We start from the raw sequence: 22,329 nt of genomic DNA on the forward strand, positions 1-22,329 counted from the left end.
TGAGAGTTTGACGTCTTCTTTGCCAATTCAGATGCCTTTTATTTCTTTTTGTTGTCTGATTGCTGTGGCTAGGACTTCTAGTACTATCTTGAATAGCAGTGGGGATAGTGGACATCCCTGCCATGTTCCTGACCTTAGGAGGAAAGCTCTCAGTTTTTCCCCATTGAGCATGATATTTGCTGTGGGTTTTTCATCGATAGCTTTTATGATATTGAGGTATGTACCCTCTGTCCCTAACTGTGAAGAGTTTTGATCAAGAAAGGATGCTATACTTTGTCAGATGTTTTTTCTGCATCTATTGAGAGGATCATATGGTTCCTGTTCTTTTTTTTATTAATGTATTGTATCACATTGATTGATTTGTGGATGTTGAATCAACCTTGCAGCCCAGGAATAAATCCGACTTGGTCGTGGTGAATAATCCTTTTAATATACTGTTGGATCCTACTGGCTAGTATTTTGGTGAGAATTTTTGCATCCCTGTTCATCAGGGATATTGGTCTGTAATTCTCCTTTTTGATGGGGTCTTTGTCTGGTTTTGGGATCAAGGTAATGGTGGCCTCATAAAACGAGTTTGGAAGTTTTCCTTCCATTTCTATTTTTTGGAACAGTTTCAGAAGAATAGGTGTTAATTCTTCTTTAAATGTTTGGTAGAATTCCCCTGGGAAGCCATCTGGCCCCGGGCTTTTCTTTGTTCGGAGATTTTTGGTTATGGGTCTGTTCAGGTTTTCTATTTCTTCCTGGCTCAGTTTTTATAGTTTATACATCTCTAGATATGCATCCATTTCTTCCAGATTATCTAATTTGCTGGCATATAGTTGCTCATAATATATTCTTATAATTGTTTGTATTTCTTTGGTGTTGGCTGTGATCTCTCCTCTTTCATTCGGGATTTTATTTGTTTGGGTCCTTTCTCTTTTCTTTTTGATAAGTCTGGCCAGGGGCTTATCAATCTTATTAATTCTTTCAAAGAACCAGCTCCTAGTTTCGTTGATCTGTTCTATTATTCTTTTGGTTTCTATTTCATTGATTTCTGCTCTGATTTTTATTATTTCTCTTCTCCTGCTGGGTTTAGGCTTTACACTCTGTTTTAAAACAGCAATTTCATTATATATTGCAATATTGTGTGTCAGGAATTTAGGTGATTCTTCTGCTCCACACGGTGGTAAGTGGAGTTACTCAGCTGGACTGGGCGAGAAGGCACAAGATGGCCTCACTATATGCTAGGCATCTCAGTGGGGGTGACAGGAAGATGGAGTATATCTGAAACTCTTTCCCTCTCCACAGAATCTCAAGACTTCTCCCTGTGACCTGTCCCATGAAGATGGTGATCACACTTCTTAAATGGTGGTTTGGGGCTCTTAAAGACCAGGTCTGGAACTGACACAGCCTCACTTTTCCAAGATTCCTCTGGTCAAAAGAGTTATAAGCAAGCCCAGATTCAAGAGGAATGGGAGGAATAGACCCCACCATGGTAGAAGTGTTGAAAATTTGTGGCCATCTTTAATGGCCTGGAAGGGTTCAGGAGCTCCTTAGAGATTAATAAGGTGAACAGCACAGAAAGGAGACAAGGTTGGCTAGGACAAGATTTAAATAGCTGAGAGAGGGCCTTTCAGATATCAAGAGAAGCCTTGATTACATCCATTTATTTTTAAAAGAGCCTTGATATATTTTTAAAAAGTAAGTTAAGAAATGGAAAAACTAGCTACAAAAATTGTATTATATTTAAATTGTTTGTAGTTTTAAGAATTAATATGTTTACGCAGCACACTCAGAATACAGTGCTGAAATATACTGTGACCTACACCCCCTCCCCCTGAGATTCTGATCTAATTGCTAGGAGATGGAGCCATGGTATCACCATTAAAAAACAAAATGAACAAATAAAAAACTCTCTGATAAATTTTTTTACACAGCCAGGATTGAGAAGTACTAGCTTAGACAGTACTGGAACTGAAATTGAACAAGTTGGTTCATCTTGAAACAATTAGCACCATTTATAATAAAGATTGCTTTATTTCTGATCTCAAGTATATAGGATAAACAAATGAGTTTCTTGGCATTCTCTGGTGCTTAAACTAAAAAGAGTCAAGTTCTGGAGGCTTAAATTTTGAGTTAACACCTACACATATGTTGTGACAAATGCATTTGTAATATAATTGGCCTCTAGTTTCCAGGCCTGTCTGCCTAGTGCTCAGGATGCTGTGTTCACATCTGAAAAAGTAAGTTCTTCACAAACAGTTATTAAATATTCCCTGAGGACAGAGCATGAGAAGAAAGTGTTGACCTTTCCACTGGAGGCCTTGGCCAGTGCTAGAAGCAAAGCTGTGCACTGAAATAAGGCCCCAAATCTCTTGGCTCCAAATCTAATCCTACCAAGACTGTTTTCTAGGTACTCTGCAGCTGCCCACCCTGTGTCATAGTAGCCCGGAAGCTGTGTAGCAGGAATGTTCTTTTCACTTTGTTCATGTTTGAGAGCCCCTTCAAGGAAGCTTGTAACAAATTACAACATGACAGACACTCAGTGATACAGTGAGGACTCAGAAAGATACAGAAAGGATGTGATAGAGTTTTCATATTTGTAGCCCTTCCCTTCTCCTCATCCCTCGGCAACTCCTTTCTCTGTTTATAATACCAGTAAGTCCTATTCACTGGATGCCCCACTTTAATTTAGCACTTACTTCATCCAGGCCTATAATTATAAGTAGTAGCGACATCTATATGTAGAAGGTTCAGTGGGTATAGTCTTCTCTCAACTTCTGGATAATCCATAGTTTCCCACCTTATTCAATTATACCTTCATGATTTTTGTTATTTATGTATCACTAATAACATTATTTAATTTTTATATCACTGTTAGTCGCTCATTTTTTAAAAATTTAGTTTCGTTCCAAATAATGCTAGCCACAAAATAATGGCATTATTTGTTAGATTCATCTATTTTTAATACACATTAAAAGAATTCCATCGCAATTAGTACTTTTTAAAAAAATATACATCCATGCACATGAACCATTTGGGAAAAATCAGGATTATCCATCATCCTGCAAATAATACCTAAATAAGTTAGTATTCTTTTAGGTGCAAGTAATAAAACACCCAATCCAACTGATATAAGCAAAAAATGGAACATAAGGCTCCCATAAGCAGCTTTATACAGCTGTCAAATCCTGCCCCTTTGCCTCAATGGATCTCAGTTTGCCTCCTCAGAAGTGGCTTTATTTTCAGACTCTATGTGTTTTCAGCTAGACCTCTGACATTCTTATGCTCGCATCATTATGATACTCAAGTAGATGAAGAAAAAATATTCAGTGTCCTCAGGAGTTAAACAAAAGTCCCATAATTGAATTTTAATCATCTTCATTGGCCCGAACTGGATCAGATACCCAGACCTGAAAAAATTATTGTGTCTAGGCTAGTGGGATGCATTGATTTTCCAGTGGGGCTTCATCCCACTGGAACTGGTTCATCCAAAGTATGACTAGGTTGTTTTTTTTTCCCCCAGAAAAAGGAAGAATAGATGCTTGTGGACAAAAACCAACAAATATTCACCTCAAAGTTATTTATTCTCTTTCTCCTGATTTTTTTTTAAAGATTTTATTTATTTATGTGAGGAGAGAGAGAGAAAGGAGAGAGCATGAGTCGGGGGAGGAGCAGAGGAAGAGGGAGCAGACCCCATGCTGAGTGCAAAGCCCCATGTGGGGCTTGATCTCATGACCCTGAGATCATGACCTGAGCCAAAATCAAGATTTGGCCACTTAACCGACTGAGCCACCCAGGTGCCCCTTTTCTCCTGATGATTATGTATAACCTTTATGTATATTGTTCTTACTCATAATCTGTTGTATCCACCTTTTCTACTTACCTACTTGTAGAGATATGCATATTAATATTTTATGGAAAGAGCTATACTTAACAAGACACACAACTTCATGTAAATTTGCAAAACTTATAAAAGGAATAGAAAACTTGGTATCCTTGCAGTTAAAATCCAAAGTGGGAAACAAAGGCTAGATTGTATTAGATTGGATTAGATCCATCCGTCTATAATAAATACTTGAATTTTCTTCTGTGATAGATGCCTCAGCATATTTGGTTTAGGCTTATTCGTAATACTCTAATTGCTTTAATTATTAACAAATACTATACAATTATGCTTTTACATAGATGATCTGATTAGAACTTTACATTTTGGTGAGCTAGATATTATCTTACTCTTACAGGTGAGAAAACCTTAAGGTTTAGAAAGGTTAATTAACTTACACAACTAGTAATTTACACGGCCAGTAAGTAATAGAGATTGAATGTAAATCCAGGTCTTTCAACTTCAAAAGCCAAGCACCTCTGACTAGAGATGCAAGTATGAAGGTAATAGGGATATCCAACTCATACTCTGAGTTTTTGAAGTTATTACCTATAGATTGGAAACAACCCACTTTAACTGAGTTGGAATTTTCTACCTGTCAATAGCCTTTTGACACTGGCATTTTGTATCTAAGCAGTAAAACAATGAATAGAGTTAACTTATTTGTTGAGAAAATAAATCAAAATAGCTATCTGACATTGTTTAGTGTAAATTAGAATTTGATTGACAAAATATTTAGCTTTCAAGTCTCTGGGTCAATTTAAAAAAAAAAACCCATCTGATAAAAAGTAAGACACTCCCTTGCTGAACCTAAAACAGTCAAAGTGGGATCACATTGTTATCTTACAGCGGGAAAATTCTCACAGCAATTAGCGCTGTATGGTGAATGTGTGTGTGATATTCGATCCTGAGATAAGAGGTCTGAGCATTACTTAGGCAGAACTGGAAAGGGACCGTAATAAAAGTGGACTGTATACCATTGACTTTGAGAGCATAGATTGGGCGAAGTCTGAAAAATGAGAAAAGAGAAAATGCAGCGAAGTGACAAATTGAAAGTTTTGAAAAATAAAAACTTAGGAAAGAAAAATAAAAATGCCTCAGGACAGTACCTGGCCTTAGTCACAGCTCTCTAGGAGTTGTTTGAAACATTGCAGGTGCAATTATACAGAGATTTAGCGGTATGTTAGAACGTGATCTCTTGATTCTGTGTATATCTTAAAGGAGTGGGCCAGTTTTTATAGTAACTTTGTTCAGTTTTCGAATAAATGTGAAATTTTTTGGGGGGGGACTTTTCATATAGGTTGGTGAGGTGCTGAGCTATTGGGTAGAAAATGAAGATGACTTTTTCGCTGAAATGCTTTCTTCTCAGACATTGTAAAAAGACAATAGGATACATTTTAAGAAATATGGTCTCAATTTAGCTACTTGAAGAAGAAAGGAAGGAAAGGACTCTAGGAGAAAATATTTTTAACTTTTCCTCTTCTTAAGAATGAACCTTTTACTTGTTTGGCCTTCCACGTGAGAAAGTAGATTGTGAAGAATCGTGTTAAGAAAACATAGTCATCAAGTGACTTAAATGCTGTTATTGACTATATATTGTTCTGTCCTTCATATACACCTCTGTTCTGTTTTATTTTATTTCTGTAGATGTCATAATTCATTTTATTTTTTCTTGCCCTATTTAAGGCCATCACAGAATTTTGAGAACATCATCCTTCTTAAGGCTTATTAAGTTGTCCACACCACTTTTTACTATCCATGGTAGTTGCACTTCATGGGACATATGCTTTAGCTCTGGGGTGATATTCAAAAGAGTCATTATGGGCACCAGCCAATCAGAATGGACACCAACCATCATGCTGTAAGAGCATGCCTGCTAGTCGCGGTATAGTTCAGTCTACCCTTCCACTAAATCACAGCGTTCTCCAGTAATTTGCTTTCAAGTAAGATGGGCCAATTTAGAACTTCCATCTTCATGATTTGCTCAAGTGAAAGTCTTTCCTTGGCTATAGGCAGATGAGTTTATTCTGAGCGACATGAAATACATTTCTCTAGTCCTCTTTTCTTTTACGCATGGACTGAAATTATAATTCATTAGGTGATGTAAAACTAGACAGATAACTTATGCATCAGGCAATTTGAAAATTGTTTGAATGATATATAATCATGCAATTTCCATTCAATATGGATTCCAGTGTTTAAGCTTTTTATTTCAGCATTTTAGATGATCTTTGAACAAGGGATTCACACAGGCAGAAGAGATCCTGAGGAATTACACATGACTGGCACCACTGTTCATAAAATGTTCCATTTTTCCATCCTCTCATAAAGATTCTGGAATCTGAAATCTGTGTAATTCATAATTTTTTCCCTTCTTTTGAGTGGACATCTAATGCTATGCAGGTTTCCAGAGACAATTAGATTATAGTGATGTAATTTTCATTTGTTAGCACATTTATAGTTTTTTTTAAGGATGTCAGGCTCTTTTATTTCTTAAATATGCAATGTCCATATTTCATCTGGCCTGGTCTGTACTATCCATAGGTATTGATAATGTTCAACCTCTAGTTCTCATATTACCTTCTCACTGGGTTATCTTTTATATTGTAAATCTCCATTTTAGACTCAAGAATCTTTGTTTCAGATATTTGGAGGACTATAATTCAAATATCAGGGACTAGAAAACATAAAGTCAGAAACAAAGAAGACAGAATTAACTTGAAGTAGGAAACAACTGAGTTAAACATGAAGAACCACTTTTAGTACACATAGCATGTGGTTCTCTAGCATTGGATCAAAAATTAATGATGTAATGTATGGTGATTAACATAACAATAAAAAATTAAAAAATAATTTAGGGAAAAATACCTTCTAAATCAAAGAGTATTTAGTTGGCAAGATTAAATCAATCATAGTTTCATTTACCTTAATAAGTTTCTTTTTTCTTGTAGGTTATGACTTTTGTTCTGAAAGACATAACTGCATGGAGAATTCTGTCTGCAGAAATCTGAATGACAGGGCTGTTTGTAGCTGTCGAGATGGTTTTAGGGCTCTTCGAGAGGACAATGCCTACTGTGAAGGTAATCCTTGTAATGATGTGTAGCTCAGCTGTATAAATTTCTTAGGATTACTGCATGCAAAATTTATTAATTTCCCAGGTTGTCAAGTTGATGGGCCCATTAAAAGCAGTGAATTTAATTTGAAGCATATTAATCAGCTAAAAATAATTATCTTTCAAATTAAAGTTTTTTAGCTATCTGCTATATGTCAGACTAATGAGTTAATATTGCTGGTTTCTTGAATTAAAATAATACTTCCACTGTGAAATTGCCTTCTTTTTTTCATAATTAGATATTCAGATAGTTCACATATTGACATGATTACTGTGGCTTGCAGTTAGAATTGTAGTCAGATTTTTCCAGACAATGTTGTCTAACAAAAGTAATCAATTAACAGGAAGACAAAGTACCCACCGCTATTTTTGTTTGCTGCTGTAAGTAATCTCAGTGGTTGCATTCATGCTTTGTGGTATTTAGTAAATAGCTCCAGTGGAGTAAATGGTTTCTAGTTATTTTTTAGAATCTTAACTAATATCCAAGGTAGTTTATCCTCTCATGGAAACAGTCCAAATACTGTGAGGGGGCCCTTGACATTCACAAATACTGTTCATGAAGACCCTGGAAGTCCATGAGATCTAGTAATTTATTATTTCCCAGAGGCACAGATTTGAATGATTCTCATTAATTATGTGACTAGCTAGTGGGTCTTGCAAGTAAGAACACTGACACAGTGGTGTTTGGACATCTGGAGGGTTCTAGACTTACCTTTCTTAAGTGTCGAGAATGTGCCATTGGTCCTTGGAGACAGAAAACCTCCAAGTTATAAATTTGTCAGCCCCTGTTTAGCTACATGATGATTTATTGGCCCTTGGGAAACCAATTTCTATTGTTACTCTTAGCTTTCAGTAGATTTTATTCTGCCATAAAAGTCAGCATTTATTTTTAAAAGTTGACCCTTTTTTCCAAAGTATTTCATCAAATGCTTCTGATTCAGTCCTAAAGAGACCATTATATTTTTTGCTGAAGGAAAGACATGCCTTTCCTTCCCCATTTATAATGCAGATTTATTTAAAATTCCTCATTTTGAAAGGCTTTATATAACAAATGGATTTAAACTTACTTATAATGTATTTTTCATGATGATAGTTGAGATCTCTAACATGTAATAAGCTCCACTGATATCGTCTAAGTGTGTACTATGAAACCTACATGATATAAATTCATGCGATACCTCTTTTTGAATCTTAATTTTATGGTCATTATTTATATTCGGAGCTGCTTCTTTGGTTGTTGTTAAGTATATTCACTCATGTGATAAGTATTTAGTAAGCACCTATTGTGTACCAAGCACTTTTCTGGGTACTGGATAGTGAATGGTGAATAGGTTTCTGTGCTCAGGAGCTCACGTTCTAAGGGGAAGACAGTTGCTTATTTTTGTATATGATCACAGGTCTAATTTTTTAGACAGTGGGTAACCATAGAAATAGAGAAGGCAGTTTCAGGTAATAATATATAATAGGAAGAAAATGAAACAGGATGATGTGATAGAGATTGATTGGGGATTAATTTAGATGAGATGGTCAGGGAAAATCTATGGGGCTTAAGGGGGGAACGTTGACAGTTGACATGAGACTTGATGATCAGGAAACACCACAGAAAGATCTGGAACAGAGCATTCCAACCAGAAGCAATAGCAAGTAGAAAGACCCTAAGTGGGAACTATCTTGGATGTTCTAGAAACTGAAAGAAAGGATAAAGTGATACAGCAGATGAATCAGTTAAGATGCAATTAAAGAATTAAGTAAGGGCCAGGTGATGTAAAGAGGCTCATAAGGATTTTAGGGGAGTGATAACACTTGTATTGAAAAAGATAGCTATGGGTGCCATGCCTTAGATTAACTAAATTGCAGATTATGGGGTTAAATATGGTGGGGAGAACAGAAGCATACATAGGAAGACCAGTTGGAGGGCTATTGCAGTAGTCTAGGCAAAGATGTTGGTGATCTGGACCCAGGAAATAATAAGGGAGGTGAAGAGGAAGGAGCATATTCTTGGTATTTTTTGAAAATAGAGCAAATAACTTGCAGATAGTTTACTGTGGAGGAGAATTGAAGAGGAATCAAGGGCAAGGGGATTAAGTTTTGAAGTTTGGAGCAACACATGGATGGTGTTGCTATTTATTGAGACAGGAAAGAATTCAAGAAAAGAGACCAGAGATTTAAATTAAATAACGTTTCAATGCAACCTATTAAAAATAGGTTTGTATCACTGTTTTCACTTATAAATATGTAGCACAAATTGGCAGCTGCTTTCCATTCTGAATGGATCATACTGAAATATGGTTTGTAAATTTCTTCTTCATGTTATTTCCTTGTCATTTAAAGATAAAATCTTCAAGTTAAGAAAATGATGGAAAAACTGGTTGGTTTATTATTGAGATCTTGTATTTTTCATAATGAGGACTTCTAGTATTATATCTTTTGTTACTCATGTTAAGAGGTTTTTTTTCCCAGTATTCTGATCAAATTTGGTTTTCCTTTTCATTCTGTTATTGTTGTTGTTAACTCTAAGGATGTTTGACTTCTTAGAAGCAACATTGTTAAAAAATTATGCAATTGTACATGTTATCTGTCAGCTGGTCTTATGAGTTCTGGTCCTTGAAAAAATTAGACCTGTGATCATATACAAAAATAAGCAAGTGATAATTTGTAAGTGATGCAAATTTTGTTTACTGAATCTGTGGGGTTGTTTTAATGATATGACTGTAATTGCGACTATTGATTTTTACCACAGTTTACTTGATAAGGGTTAAAATAGCACTGGTAAATGTTGGAGTTCATTTATTCATTTGGCAAACATTTATTAAATGCCTACTTTGTTTAAGGCTACACTAGAGGTGAAGCAGTAAATAAGATATATACATGACTGATATTGTGTCTCAGGCAAGAAAGATAACAAACAGGTCATTACACCAAAGAGCATTTAATTGCACGTGTGGCAAGTGCCCTGAAGAGAAATAGGTTAACAGGGGCTGATCTGTATGGGTGGTAGTGCTTGAAGAAAATAGAGGTTTCTTTGGAAATCTGAAGATTAAGTAAACATCAGTTAGGCATAGAGGTAAAGATGGGAAAGAAGGGAATTTCCTAGTAGAGGACTCACCATGCCTCCAGGCCTCCAGGTGGAGAGAAACACTTTGTAAGAACGGATAGAAGGTGAAGAGCAAAGAGAGAGGTGCCTGATGGATGGATGAAGGGCAGCAGGACCTTGAAGGGCACAGTAAGGTCTAAGTAAGGGGTTCATGCTAAGAACAAGGGGGTAGGCGATGGAAGCTTTAAGCAGAGGAGTGCCATGATCACATTTGTGTTCTAAATAAATCACTTCAGCTTCAGGCTGAATGGAAGGTAAAACTGGATGTGGGAAACCACATGGGAGACAGTAGTAGCTTACACTGAAAGTGGAGATGGAGATGTGGATGCATTTGAGAGCATTTGTAAGGTAAAACCAGTCCTGCTGATTAATTGGGATAGGAGATGATGAGGAGAGAGGTTTCCAAGGTTGATACTCAGGTTTCTGGCCTGAGCAATAGGCAGATGTCGGTGCCGCTCTCTTAGGAAACAGATTGGGTGGGAAGACCATCATGTTGGGTTGGGGTACCTATGGGACATCACAGTTGAGTAGTCAGTTGAATATACATGGATGTGGAATTCAGAGAAGTTTAAGTTATACATAAAATTTGGGATCATTTAGCATATAAATGGTAGTTGAAGAACTGGAAGGAATTACCTAGAGAGGCTTGAAAACTCTAGAGTTTGAGCATTTTATAGAAAAGATATGTGATGGAGACAGCAAAGCTGTGGCTGAAATGTAGGAGGAAAGAAAAGAAGGCAGTCTCACAGAAATCAAGAGAAAGAGAGAATTTCAAGAAGAAAGGGGAATTCTTCTTAGCAAGAAAGAGGAAGACTGAAAGATGTCCTTTGCATGGAACTTTATGGAAGACACTGAGGGCATCAGCAATGGCAAGTTGGGTACAAAGGTGATGACAAAAGCCAGTTGGGAGCACATTGAATATTGCATCATGGGAAAAAATGGATCTGATGAAGGGACAGAACTCCTTCCAGATGTATGCCTATGAAGGGAAGGAGGAAGAGAGAGCAGTAGCTTAAGGAAAGTGGGACTAAGGAAGGATTTTTCTTCCCCACCTTCTTTTTTCCTTTTAAGTTCTGTCTCTCCCCTCCCCTGGTATCTCAGCCACGTAGATGATAACTTCTCATTCACGAATGAGTTTTGCAATTCTTTAGATATTTATAAACATGGTTTAATATTAAGATTTTATGAATGGATGTTTTATTCACCTTTTAGATACAAAGGATCTGAATATTTGGAAGTATATTGGCCTACTTTGTATTTCTTGTGAACTGTATGTTTACTGTATTTATTTCCAAAATTATATATTCATCTCCATCCGTTCACTGTCCCTCATTCCCTATAGATTCTTAGTGAAATTTTAGTACTTCCCCTTCATTTGGTCTCTTGTTAGGACATATAGTCTATAAGAGTTGTCAAAAATCAGGTTGGCCATCATGTTTTTCAGAATGGTTCTTTGTTACGTGTCTTCACTCTAAAATGAAAATTGTAGGAGCTTTTGATTTTGTGACTATATTTTCTTTCTTGACATCCCACTATTCATTACTATGTTAGGACCACCGTGGCATTCCATTTCAGAGAGTGTCTTCAGAAGTTATCCTTTTGCTAATTTTTTCTCTTCAGTGCATAATTGTTGCCAGGGATATACTGTGTCAATCCAATAGTGCATTATGTTGAGGAAGCTTCTTCCTGATTCCCAAACCCCTTAAAATAATTGGCGTTATTGCTCTCCAAGCCTTTGGCATTACACCAAGAATAGGAAAATAATTCTGCATGAGTCATTCATATAATTGCATATCACATATAATTACTGAAATTGGTAGTTGATACTAGTGAACCCTGAAATCAGTTTGTAAGACATTTCTTCAAATTAACAAAAATACAGGAAATTGTTTGGTATAATCTGAACTCCCTAAAGGAATAATCTTTTATTGATAGACCACTTTCTCTTGGATTCATTTAATCTCTTTCATTCTGACTGCTGCTGCCGGATAGTTTATACTTCATGTCACGTTCATCTTAGTTATTCTGTCTTTAGTGTCTCATCCCTTCCTACCCACGAGGACCTGTTCTCCAGACAATGTTGACAAAACACCATTCCTTCTATTTGAGAGCCCATAGTGCCTTCCTGTTGTCCGACACAGCAAGCTCCTTTGCTAAGGTTAAGGTTCCAAGGCTGTCTGTTGCCTGGCCCTACATAGTTATGCATCCATTTATCCTTAGCAGGTCACCTTTAGCTCTCTTAATCATTTCCTTTCCTCAGGACGGTTCATCTGTATTATGGATTGCATTGTGTCTCTCAAAAATTCATATGTTGAAGTTCTAATCCACAGTACCTCAGAAAGTGACCTTATTTGGAAATGGAAATGTTACAAGTGTAATTAGTTAAGATGAAGTCATACTGGTGGAAAAGGGTGGGACCGTGCTCCAGTATGACAGCTGTCCTTATAAAGTGGGAACATGTAGACATAGACACAAGGGGAGAATGTCATGTGAGCATGAAGGCAGAGATTGGGGTGATGTAGCTACAAGCTGAGGAACACCAGAGATTTCCAGCAAAACACCAGAAGCCGGGCAAGGGGCATGGAACAAATTGTCCTTCACAGCCCTCAGAAGGAACCAACCCTCCGACACCTTGATTTTGGAAAATTAGCCTCCAAAATTGTGAGACAATAAATCTCTGTTGCTTAAGCCACCAGTTTGTGGTACCTTATTATGGTAACTGTGGCAAACTTCTATAATTTGGCAGAAACCCCTTTTGCTTTTTGGCCTGACTATCCATGATTTAATTATACTTCTAGACTACTTACTTTTTCTTTTCTTTCTGAACCCTTTCTTGATGAATTAAGCACACAGATTTAACTTCTCAAATCTATTTTAAAATTTTATCTGGCCAAAGAATTTGTACCTTGTTCTATACTGGTTTATATCCAGTTGTCCAGTTGTAATATACTTTCTTATATACTGTATTATTTATTAAAGAACTCATGTATGTATGCTTCTTTATATTTCTCCCACCTGTGTCTTGTCATAGACTGTTTATTTTCCTCGAATTCTTATAAACTTCTAAAATAGAGATAGACAGTGTAGAGTTTAAGAAATATTTGTTTATTGGTGGTTTGAAATGCTTAGATTTGCTGAACAGATGGGCACTTTTAGGCTACCTCATCACTAAAGAATTACTGAGGACAAGCATTGAACTTATTGAATTGTGCTTATATTGCATAAGAAAGTCTAATTGTGATATTGATTTTTTATAGGTAAAAAGGGATCCAGTTGTTTTAAATTGGTATGTTTTGGTCCTTAAAAATTATTTTGAGTAGTGCAAGAGAAGGCATTCATTCATTTAACACACTTGTTATTTATTAAATTATATGTACACTGAAATATGGCATTGCATATTGAAAGGACCAAAAATCCCAGAAATTTCCCCATATCTCTCTTGCTTTTACTGTACACTCAAGTTTTTACTTAAGATTTTAATTCTGTCTACAATTTGCAAAGCAACTCACTTGAACATTAAATGTCTGACGTGTAGATTGTGCTTAATTTAAATGCCATTTGAATGTGGAGATTAGAATATTAATAAACATTAGTTTATTACCTGCTATGTGCCAGGCATGGGACACCTGCAAACATAAATTATAAATTATATTTAGATATCTACTTTCTTTCTTTGTTCCTTTCGTTCTTTTCCTTTTTTTTTTTTTAACCTGTTATCAAAAGAACACTATCTCCTCTCATTTCCTTCCTGTCTTTTTAATGCAATCCTTTGGCTAAGGATACCTCTTCGCCGTTGTTTATTATTCTGCATTTTGGGAGATTCTAGCCTGTGTGTGAAGTAATGTGAGCATAACTCTTAATGAAAACAAGTAATTTCCCTATTTTTTTCTATTTTGTGTTCTTTTTTCCTGCCATTGTTTGTCAATAGGGCTGTCATAAAAAATATCACCTACTCCTAATAACCATACGATTCCTAAGAGACACTTAATATACTTTCTAGATACAATATCTGATTTCTTCCAGCAGTCCTATGATGCAGGCATTTTTATAATATCCTGTTTTGTGGTTAAGAAAACTGAAGAGATTAGACATCAAATGATTTGCCCCAAATTGTTTACCCAGTAAATCCAGGGTTCAAATTCATATCATCTATCTATAAATTCAGTGTTTTTAAATTTTTACTACTTTTAATTTACTTATTAGATACATAATCTAATTCTTATTTTTATAAATAAGAATAGCATATAGATTTTTCTTCAGAGAGACATTTTTTAAAGCAGCTAACTGGCCTTACAAATTGAATGTTTCTGAAAAGGAAAGATAATCTGTACTCCATCCAGAAAGCAGCTCATTGGTATTAGAGAATTAGAGCTGAAACCATGGTAAATAACCCACATAGGAAGACAATGGGAAAACAAACTTTCTTTCCCTCCTACCCTTCCTTCCTTCCTGCCTTCCTTCCTTCCTTCCTTTTTTCTCTCTTTCCCAGCTGATTACCACTTCACAATTCATTTAGTGTGAATTTCTGACATAGACAATAGCTGCATATCATTAACTATGAACTACAGAGGCAATCTGAGAGGACTTCTTTAGGAATGAGTGATAGCCCCACAGAGTTGCTCCAAGAGATATGAAGAGAAAGATGCAGAATGAGCTCAATCCTCTGATTATAAGCCAAGCACACAAGTCCCCACTGGAGTTAACGGGAGGCCTGTTAACAGAGTGGGGATAAATAACCAGAGGACTGAGCCCTGTGGGATTAATTAGGGAATTCTAGTAGACACTGTAGCTTTTCAAAATTATGGCTAATGACGCACTCTCTGTGTGTTATGGTAGAGTTTCTTAAATAAAAAAAAAACCCAAGGTTACTATATTAATCAGCATTCTCCATAAAAACAACCAGTAGGACATATACTGACAGAGAGAGATTGATTGATTGATTGAGACATTGATTGATTATAAAGAATTGGCTCAGGGAGGCTGAGAAGATCCCAAGATCCGCAGTCAGCAAGTTGTATATCCCTAGAGCCCATGGTATACTTTCAGTCCAAGTCCAAAGAACTGAGAACCAGGAGACCAATGTTGTAAATTTCAGTTCAAGGGCAGGAGAAGACCAATATCCCAGCTCACAGTGAGGCAGGCAAAATATCCCTTTTACTCAGCTTTTTGTTCTATTCAAGTCTTCCATTGATTGGATGAGGCCCCACAGGTTAGGGAGGCAATCTGCTTTCCTCAGTCTACCAATTCAAATGTTAATCTCATCCCGAGGCACCCTCACTGGCACACCCAGAATAATGTTTGACTAAATATCGGTCATCCAATGGCTTACTTGGGTCAACAAAGTTAAGCATCACAGTTACAAATTAACAAACAAACAAAAAAATAAATGAGAGGAGCAAAAGCATTTCTGATGTTTTCAAATATGAATTGGACTTTTAAAGGCATCATCTATTTATCCAACCAATTGAAAAAGTTGCCACATAAAACAACTTTCAGAATTAATATGATATCCTGGTAACCAGCAAAGACGTTGAATCAGTAATCAAAAAACTCCCAATAAACAAAAGTCCAGGGCCAAATGGATTCACCGGTAAATTCTACCAAACACTTAAAGAAAAGTTAATACCCATTCTTCTCAAACTATTCCAAAATATAGAAAAGGAAGGAAAACTTCCAAATTCATTCTATGAGGCCAGCATTACCCTAAAACAAAAAATAGATAAAGACTCCACTGAAAAAGAGACCTACAAGCCAACATCCCGATGAACATAGATGCAGAAATTCTCAATAAAATACTAGCAAACCAAATCCAACAATACACTGAAAAAATCATTCACCACGATCAAGTGGGATTTATTCCTGAGTTGCAGTTGTGGTTCAATATTTGCAAATCACCTCATTAATAAAAGAAAGGATAAGAAACATATGATTCTTTCAATAGATGCAGAAAAAGCATTTGACAAAGTACAACATCCATTTGTGATAAAAACCCTCAATAAAGTAGGTTTAGAGGGAACATACCTCAACATAATGAAGGCCAACTATGGAAACATAAGTGTTTTTAGGCATTTAGGAACATCTATTTAACATGTTCACTATGCTGAGGAGATCAGTGTGTGTGTGTGTGTGTGTGTGTGTGTGTGTTGTTTTTCATAAAAATTATTCCTTCTCCAATTGAGAAGTTTTGTGAAAAGCTTTTGAAAATCACTATCAAGTGACCCAGCTAAATTTGAACTTGCATTAGCAGTTCTTCTGGGCCCATTCATCATTTACTCTCTGTGATACTTAACTTAAGCTTCTGCTGACTCAAAAACAATTTCTGTTCACTTTCTGTAAACTTGAACATCATTAAGATATTTAAATTGGAGGAAAAGGGCATTTTTTCTTTGAAGCCATGGTCTCCTCTGATATGAAGGGAAGACTTTGAATTTTTAAAATCAAACCTAATAAGGAGTGCACTTCTCTGAACTTCTTAGCCATAGATTATTATGCAAAGGAAGCTGAAGAAACAATCAGTGCTACCCATATACTATCCTTTTGAAACAAAACACCATAGTTGTGTGACTTTCATGGTCGGCTGATTTTTTTTTTCTTCCAAAGAATGCACTTCTCCAGGCTAACCCATCCTCCCACCCCCCTCCCCTCTAGAACCCATATTAAAGAGGGCACGTTCTGCATGGAGCATTGGGTGTTATGTACAAACAATGAATCATGGAACACTACATCAAAAACTAATGATGTAGGGCGCCTGGGTGGCTCAGTTGGTTAAGCGACTTGCCTTCGGCTCAGGTCATGATCCTGGAGTCCTGGGATCGAGTCCCACATCGGGCTCCCTGCTCAGCAGGGAGTCTGCTTCTCCCTCTGACCCCCCCCCCCATGCTCTCTCTATCTCAGTCAGTCTCTCTCAAATAAATAAATAAAATCTTTAAAAAAAAAACAAAACTAATGATGTATGGTGATTAACATAACAATAAAAAATTTAAAAAAAGAATGCACTTCTCTAGAAAATATTCATGCTTAAGTCTGTTGGAGTTCATGATCACCTTTGGATACTATAAAGAGGAAATTATGAATCAGTCATCAATTAATGATACATTTATGTATTAAATAGGGTTAAGAACAAGTACTTTTGAAAGAGGACTTCAGCTGCCTCCATTTTGACCTCACACTTTCTAGTTGGGTCCTTTCCAACTTGTCTCTTGGCTCAGGCCAAAGACCCTGAGGGCAAAGCATCCCCTGATATGAACAAAAACTACTCTCTTAAGCAATAAGGACTGCCCTGAGCCAGCAAGAACCTTGCTTGTGATTGACCCCAAGACAATGATGGATTTGACCTTTGCTGCCCACCTGCACCTACTTACCCACTTTTGTCCCTCATTTGCCTTATATAAACTTGGAAGTACTTTCAGTACTTCGGAGACAGTCTTTGAGACTTAGTCCACTCTCTTTCCAGTGTTGGCCTCACTGACATAAATTCCTTTCTGGTTTCACCACCACTCTTTTCTTTGCCTTTGGATTTGGTCAGGGCGAGTGGCCGGATCTGATCTGTTTGGAACTCCCAGAGCCAGGTGCACTTTCACTCCTGTGTTCCAGCTACACTTTCTTCTCTCTGAGATGGAACTATAGGCTCTTTTTAGGAATTTTGATTTATGATTGGTTTCTATCAATCACCAGACTTCATTTAGAGACTCTTTGTTCATTGCCCATTTATTCACAGTATTTGTTGAGCATGCTTTATGTGCCAGGTGCTGAATGGGTGGTGAGCATATAGCTGTGAGCAAAACTGATTAAGCTCCTGCTGTCATGGAGCTGACTTTCTAATAGAGGTAGCATTTAAAGTCTATGTCCATTTTCCAGATGCAGATGGAAACAAGATTTGTGATCATTGGTTTTGTGCTTTGTTAATGTAAGTAGTCCTGACTTTATCCTCTTTGGCAGTTGTTTTTTAAGACCTTAGTACTCAATGTGCTGGTCCACAGACCAATATAGGCCATTACCTGGGAGCTCATTAGAAATACAGAATGTCATACTTTATCTCGGACCTACTGAATCAGAATCTGCATGTTTACAAGATCTCCAGGTGACTCCTATGCATTTGAAAATTTGAAGAGTACTGGTTTAAGGCATACAGCTTATTTAATTGATTATCTTAATTATTTGGTAACTATCCAGTGTTTTTTAGCCATATGTTCAACTGGAGAGAAATTTCAGTGTTCAGAGTCTGGTTTTTTTTTTTTATTGGTATACAATTTGGTTTCCTTGACATGGTTTCTTACTGTGTGGCTCAGGCTGCATCAAAATCACCTGAGGAGGCTGTTAAAAATACAGATTCTTGGGGCGCCTGAGTGGCTCCGTCGGTTAAGCGACTGCCTTCGGCTCAGGTCATGATCCTGGGGTCCTGAGATCAAGTCCCACATCGGGCTCCCTGCTCTGCGGGAAGCCTGCTTCTCCCTCTCCCACTCCCCCTGCTTGTGTTCCCTCTCTCGCTGTGTCTCTCTCTATCAAAAATAAAAAATAAAAAATCTTTAAAAAATACAGATTCCTGGATTCACCCTTAATTCTGCTTAATTGGGTCAATGTTGGGTCTCAGTAATCTGCATTTTTATAAGTTTACCGGGTGATTCTTATGCACATTAAAGTTTGAAGAGGATTATTCTAGATTAATTCTATATTGATATCCTTCTAAGGATGAGTTTTCAAGAATTGTCATTACTTTTGAATTATTCTTTTTTTTTTAAGATTTTTTTTTTTTTAATTTATTTGAGACAGAGAGAACGAGAGAGAGAGCATGAGACGGGGGAGGGTCAGAGGGAGAAGCAGACTCCCCGCTGAGCAGGGAGCCCGACGCGGGACTCGATCCAGGGACTCCAGGATCATGACCTGAGCCGAAGGCAGTTGCTTAACCAACTGAGCCACCCAGGCGCCCCACTTTTGAATTATTCTTTAGTTAATATGCTCCTGCCTAGAAAGATGAATTATTGAGCCTGTGTGGTCCAATATTTCTATTTATCATGTGGTGGGAGTTTTTTGTGTTTTTTTGTTTGTTTGTTTTTTAGATTTTATTTATTTATTTGACAGAGAGAGAGAGAGAGCGACAGCAGGAACACAAGCAGGGGGGTGAGAGAGGGAGAAGCAGGCCTCCCGTCAAGCAGGGAGCCCGAGGCAGGGCTCCATCCTAGGAACCCGGGATCATGACCTGAGCTGAAGGCAGACACTTAACGACTGAGCCACCATGGCACCCCCATGTGGTGGGAGTTTTAACTAGGGTTTTCAACCTTAGCACTATTGACTTTTTGGACTGGACAATGCTTTGTTATGGAGGGTTATCCTGTGCATTGTAGGGTATTTAGCAGCATCCCTGGGCTCTACCCACTAGATGCCAATAGCACAACCGTGTTTGTATCCCGTACTCCCAGTTGTGATAACCAAAAATGTTTTCTTCAGACATTGTCAAATTTCCCCTGGAGGACAAAATTGCTCCCGGTTGAGAACCACTGGTTAATTAAGTAAATACTAGGAAGATAGCTGTATGTGAGCATGATACCTATCCCCAGTTTCTGTTACTATTATTTGATCTTCTTGAGGGCTTTGGTTTTATACCAAGAGTGCAGAGGAGTTTATGTACAAGCATGTGAGGGCTGCCTGACACTTCAGGCTGGCTTTACCAGTGAATGTGGGAAAGACATAATGTGATGATGGGGAAGAGGATAAACTTATATTTTGGACATAAACAAGATTACTGTAGGGCCTAAGTTCCAAAGAACAAAACAAAATTAGATAGAAGAATTTTTTTTTTTTTCCATTTTTGAGTAGCTCTGAACAGTCTGAAGAAGATACTGTGTGATGTCTCAAGAGTTTTGTAGCTTTGGGGATGGCAGCTCTTTTAAAGGGACAAAAGTAGGGACATGGAGATATGCACTAGCTTTGGCAGAGACTCAAGAGAACATGGAAAAGGCCCAGGGGATGCCCAGGGGCAGGGTTATAGGCAGTGATAGCAAGTATATGTTGATTTATTCCTGAGCCCATAGAAACACTCAGGGTACACTCAGAAGTAATGAGGGAGACGTTGAAGGGAACCCTCAGATTCATCAGCAGGAATGGAAATTTGTATCCATGGCCTGTAACTTTATTACATTTCTGGTATGATTTTGAGTTTTGTTTGGCCCCCTATTTTTACCAGACTGCTTACCTTTGCATTTCTTTGTAGTATGCAAGAAACATTTGCTGCCTGCCAATGTTAAAAAGTATTTATAATTTTGTCACGCCTTTACTGCTCAATTGTTTTTTTTTTTTTAAGATTTTATTTATTTATTTATTTGAGAGAGAGAGACTGAGAGAGAGAGAGAGCATGAAAGGGGGGAGGGTCGGAGGGAGAAGCAGACTCCCTGCCGAGCAGGGAGCCCGATGCGGGACTCGATCCAGGGACTCCAGGATCATGACCTGAGCCAAAGGCAGTCGCCCAACCAACTGAGCCACCCAGGCGCCCTTTACTGCTCAATTGTGTCAGTGCTGAAAAGTAGTAAATGGGAACAAATACTTATTTTGTATACCCATCTTTTGCAAGAGTCAGTCTAGTACCCAGATAGATACTCTGCAGATTTGTAGGAGCAGCTACCTGTAATGATGTCTAAAAAATATATGTCAGAAGAAATTTTGAGATTTAGCAGACAAATGAATGTAAAATGTTTATGTGGCTCAAATCAAAATCTTGCCTATTTTGACGAGTGGGGGCAGTACTGATGTTATGGAAAGAACGTTGCATAAGAAGACTTGGGCTTAATTCTTACCTCCGTAGTTTATTAATTGTGAGAATTTGTGCAAATCACTTAATATCTCTGAGCCTCAGGTTCTTCATCTATTAAATGGGCACATTTGTGTTATTAGGTTGGGAAAGCAGAGGTCAAATAAGATGAAGTAAGATGAAGTATGTGAAAAATTGCCTTCCAGAAAAGTTAAGTCCTTGGTAAAAGTTTGTGATTAAATATGTATTTATTACTACCAGTGTGTCAGCCAATTCATGCAACATGAATTTATTTTTGGAACGAAGATGTTCACTCTTAAGTTTATTGAAGACTTGAGGCAAAAATACGCTGAGAGTCCATATGATGATATTGTCTCATAGCTTAAGCCAATTATAATGAGGTCTTTAACTACTTCAGTAGCTAAGTTACCATGGATTATTTCCAGAACCAAATCACTTTATGCCAAATTCCTTTCTGGTCTGAATAACATTCTAATCAGTTCTTAGATATAGAGTATGCATAATTTATCCTCATTTTGCAAATTATATGATAAAACTTTAAATTAACAGTGGGAATTTATGTTATTTTTCTGTAGATGAGCAGTAGGATAAAATACCCGGTAATTATTTGCATGTACTTGTTTATTAATACTAGGAAGAAAACGTCTGCTTAGAATTAAGCGATTCATTGTAGATCATTTGCAGGTATCTTATATGAAGCAGTGGTTTATTATTATTTTTTCATTAAATGAAAACTATTTTTTTAAAAAAGAATCTTTTCCCCTGGAAAGAATCCATTTGAAGTGATATGTGGCTTGTCACATGATTAACAATTTTTAAAAATTTAATTGATGGAACTTTTGCAACTCCATTAAGTTTCAGGTCAGATGTAACTTAGAGATTATATTACAAATACCAGCTTTATCTTGCCTTCCAAAAAATCCAAGTCATGTGTCCTAGTTAAATCTGTTAAAAGTCTTGAAGTCAACTAACACTTGCTTGAAATGAAACCACCAATAGCATTCCCTTTGCAGTTTCTTCCTTTCTTCATGTGTTCATTTGCTTCCAAGAAAACCAACTCCAGTATAAAATAAGATAATCTCATTGCATCAAGGATATCTGAAAAAAGGCTTGGATAGAAGACGGAAATTTCAGCATGGTTAATGGCAGGGAACAGTATAGCTAGAAACGTGTAAGAATTGCACAAATAAAACAAATCTAACTTTGATTCAGTGGCCCTGAGATTCTGTTTGGGATCCTTTGTGAAAACGTGATGCTATGAAAAAAAATGAAAAGACACAGTCAAAGCAATAGACATGAGAGTAAATGTTAGTTTCATTATCAGTACCATGAATGGACAAAGGAGTAACTTTTTAGGAGATAACACTGGCTGTGGATTGCAGGAAGCAGTTAGTCATAAATTAAATGAACCTGACAGAGAAATGAGAGATTTGAGATACGTTGTGGAAAAGAACTTGACTTGTTTGGGCAAATGACTGTTCCAGAGCAAGAAGAGC

General features: G+C 37.1%; 1 protein-coding gene across 1 annotated transcript in view; it reads left to right on the top strand.

The window, feature by feature from the left end:
* The window catches only part of NELL2 (neural EGFL like 2), a 326,039-nt gene that overhangs the window by 146,713 nt on the left and 156,997 nt on the right, over nucleotides 1-22,329 (top strand). Inside the window, exon 12 of the mRNA XM_064591364.1 lies at nucleotides 6,817-6,945. Coding sequence (XP_064447434.1) covers nucleotides 6,817-6,945 — 129 coding nt within the window. The remainder of the gene's footprint in view (nucleotides 1-6,816; nucleotides 6,946-22,329) is intronic.

This window comes from Mirounga angustirostris, unplaced genomic scaffold (assembly GCF_029215605.1).
Source record: "Mirounga angustirostris isolate CCGP_5_RB_7025 unplaced genomic scaffold, mMirAng1.0.hap1 SCAF_5, whole genome shotgun sequence".
NCBI lineage: Eukaryota > Metazoa > Chordata > Mammalia > Carnivora > Phocidae > Mirounga > Mirounga angustirostris.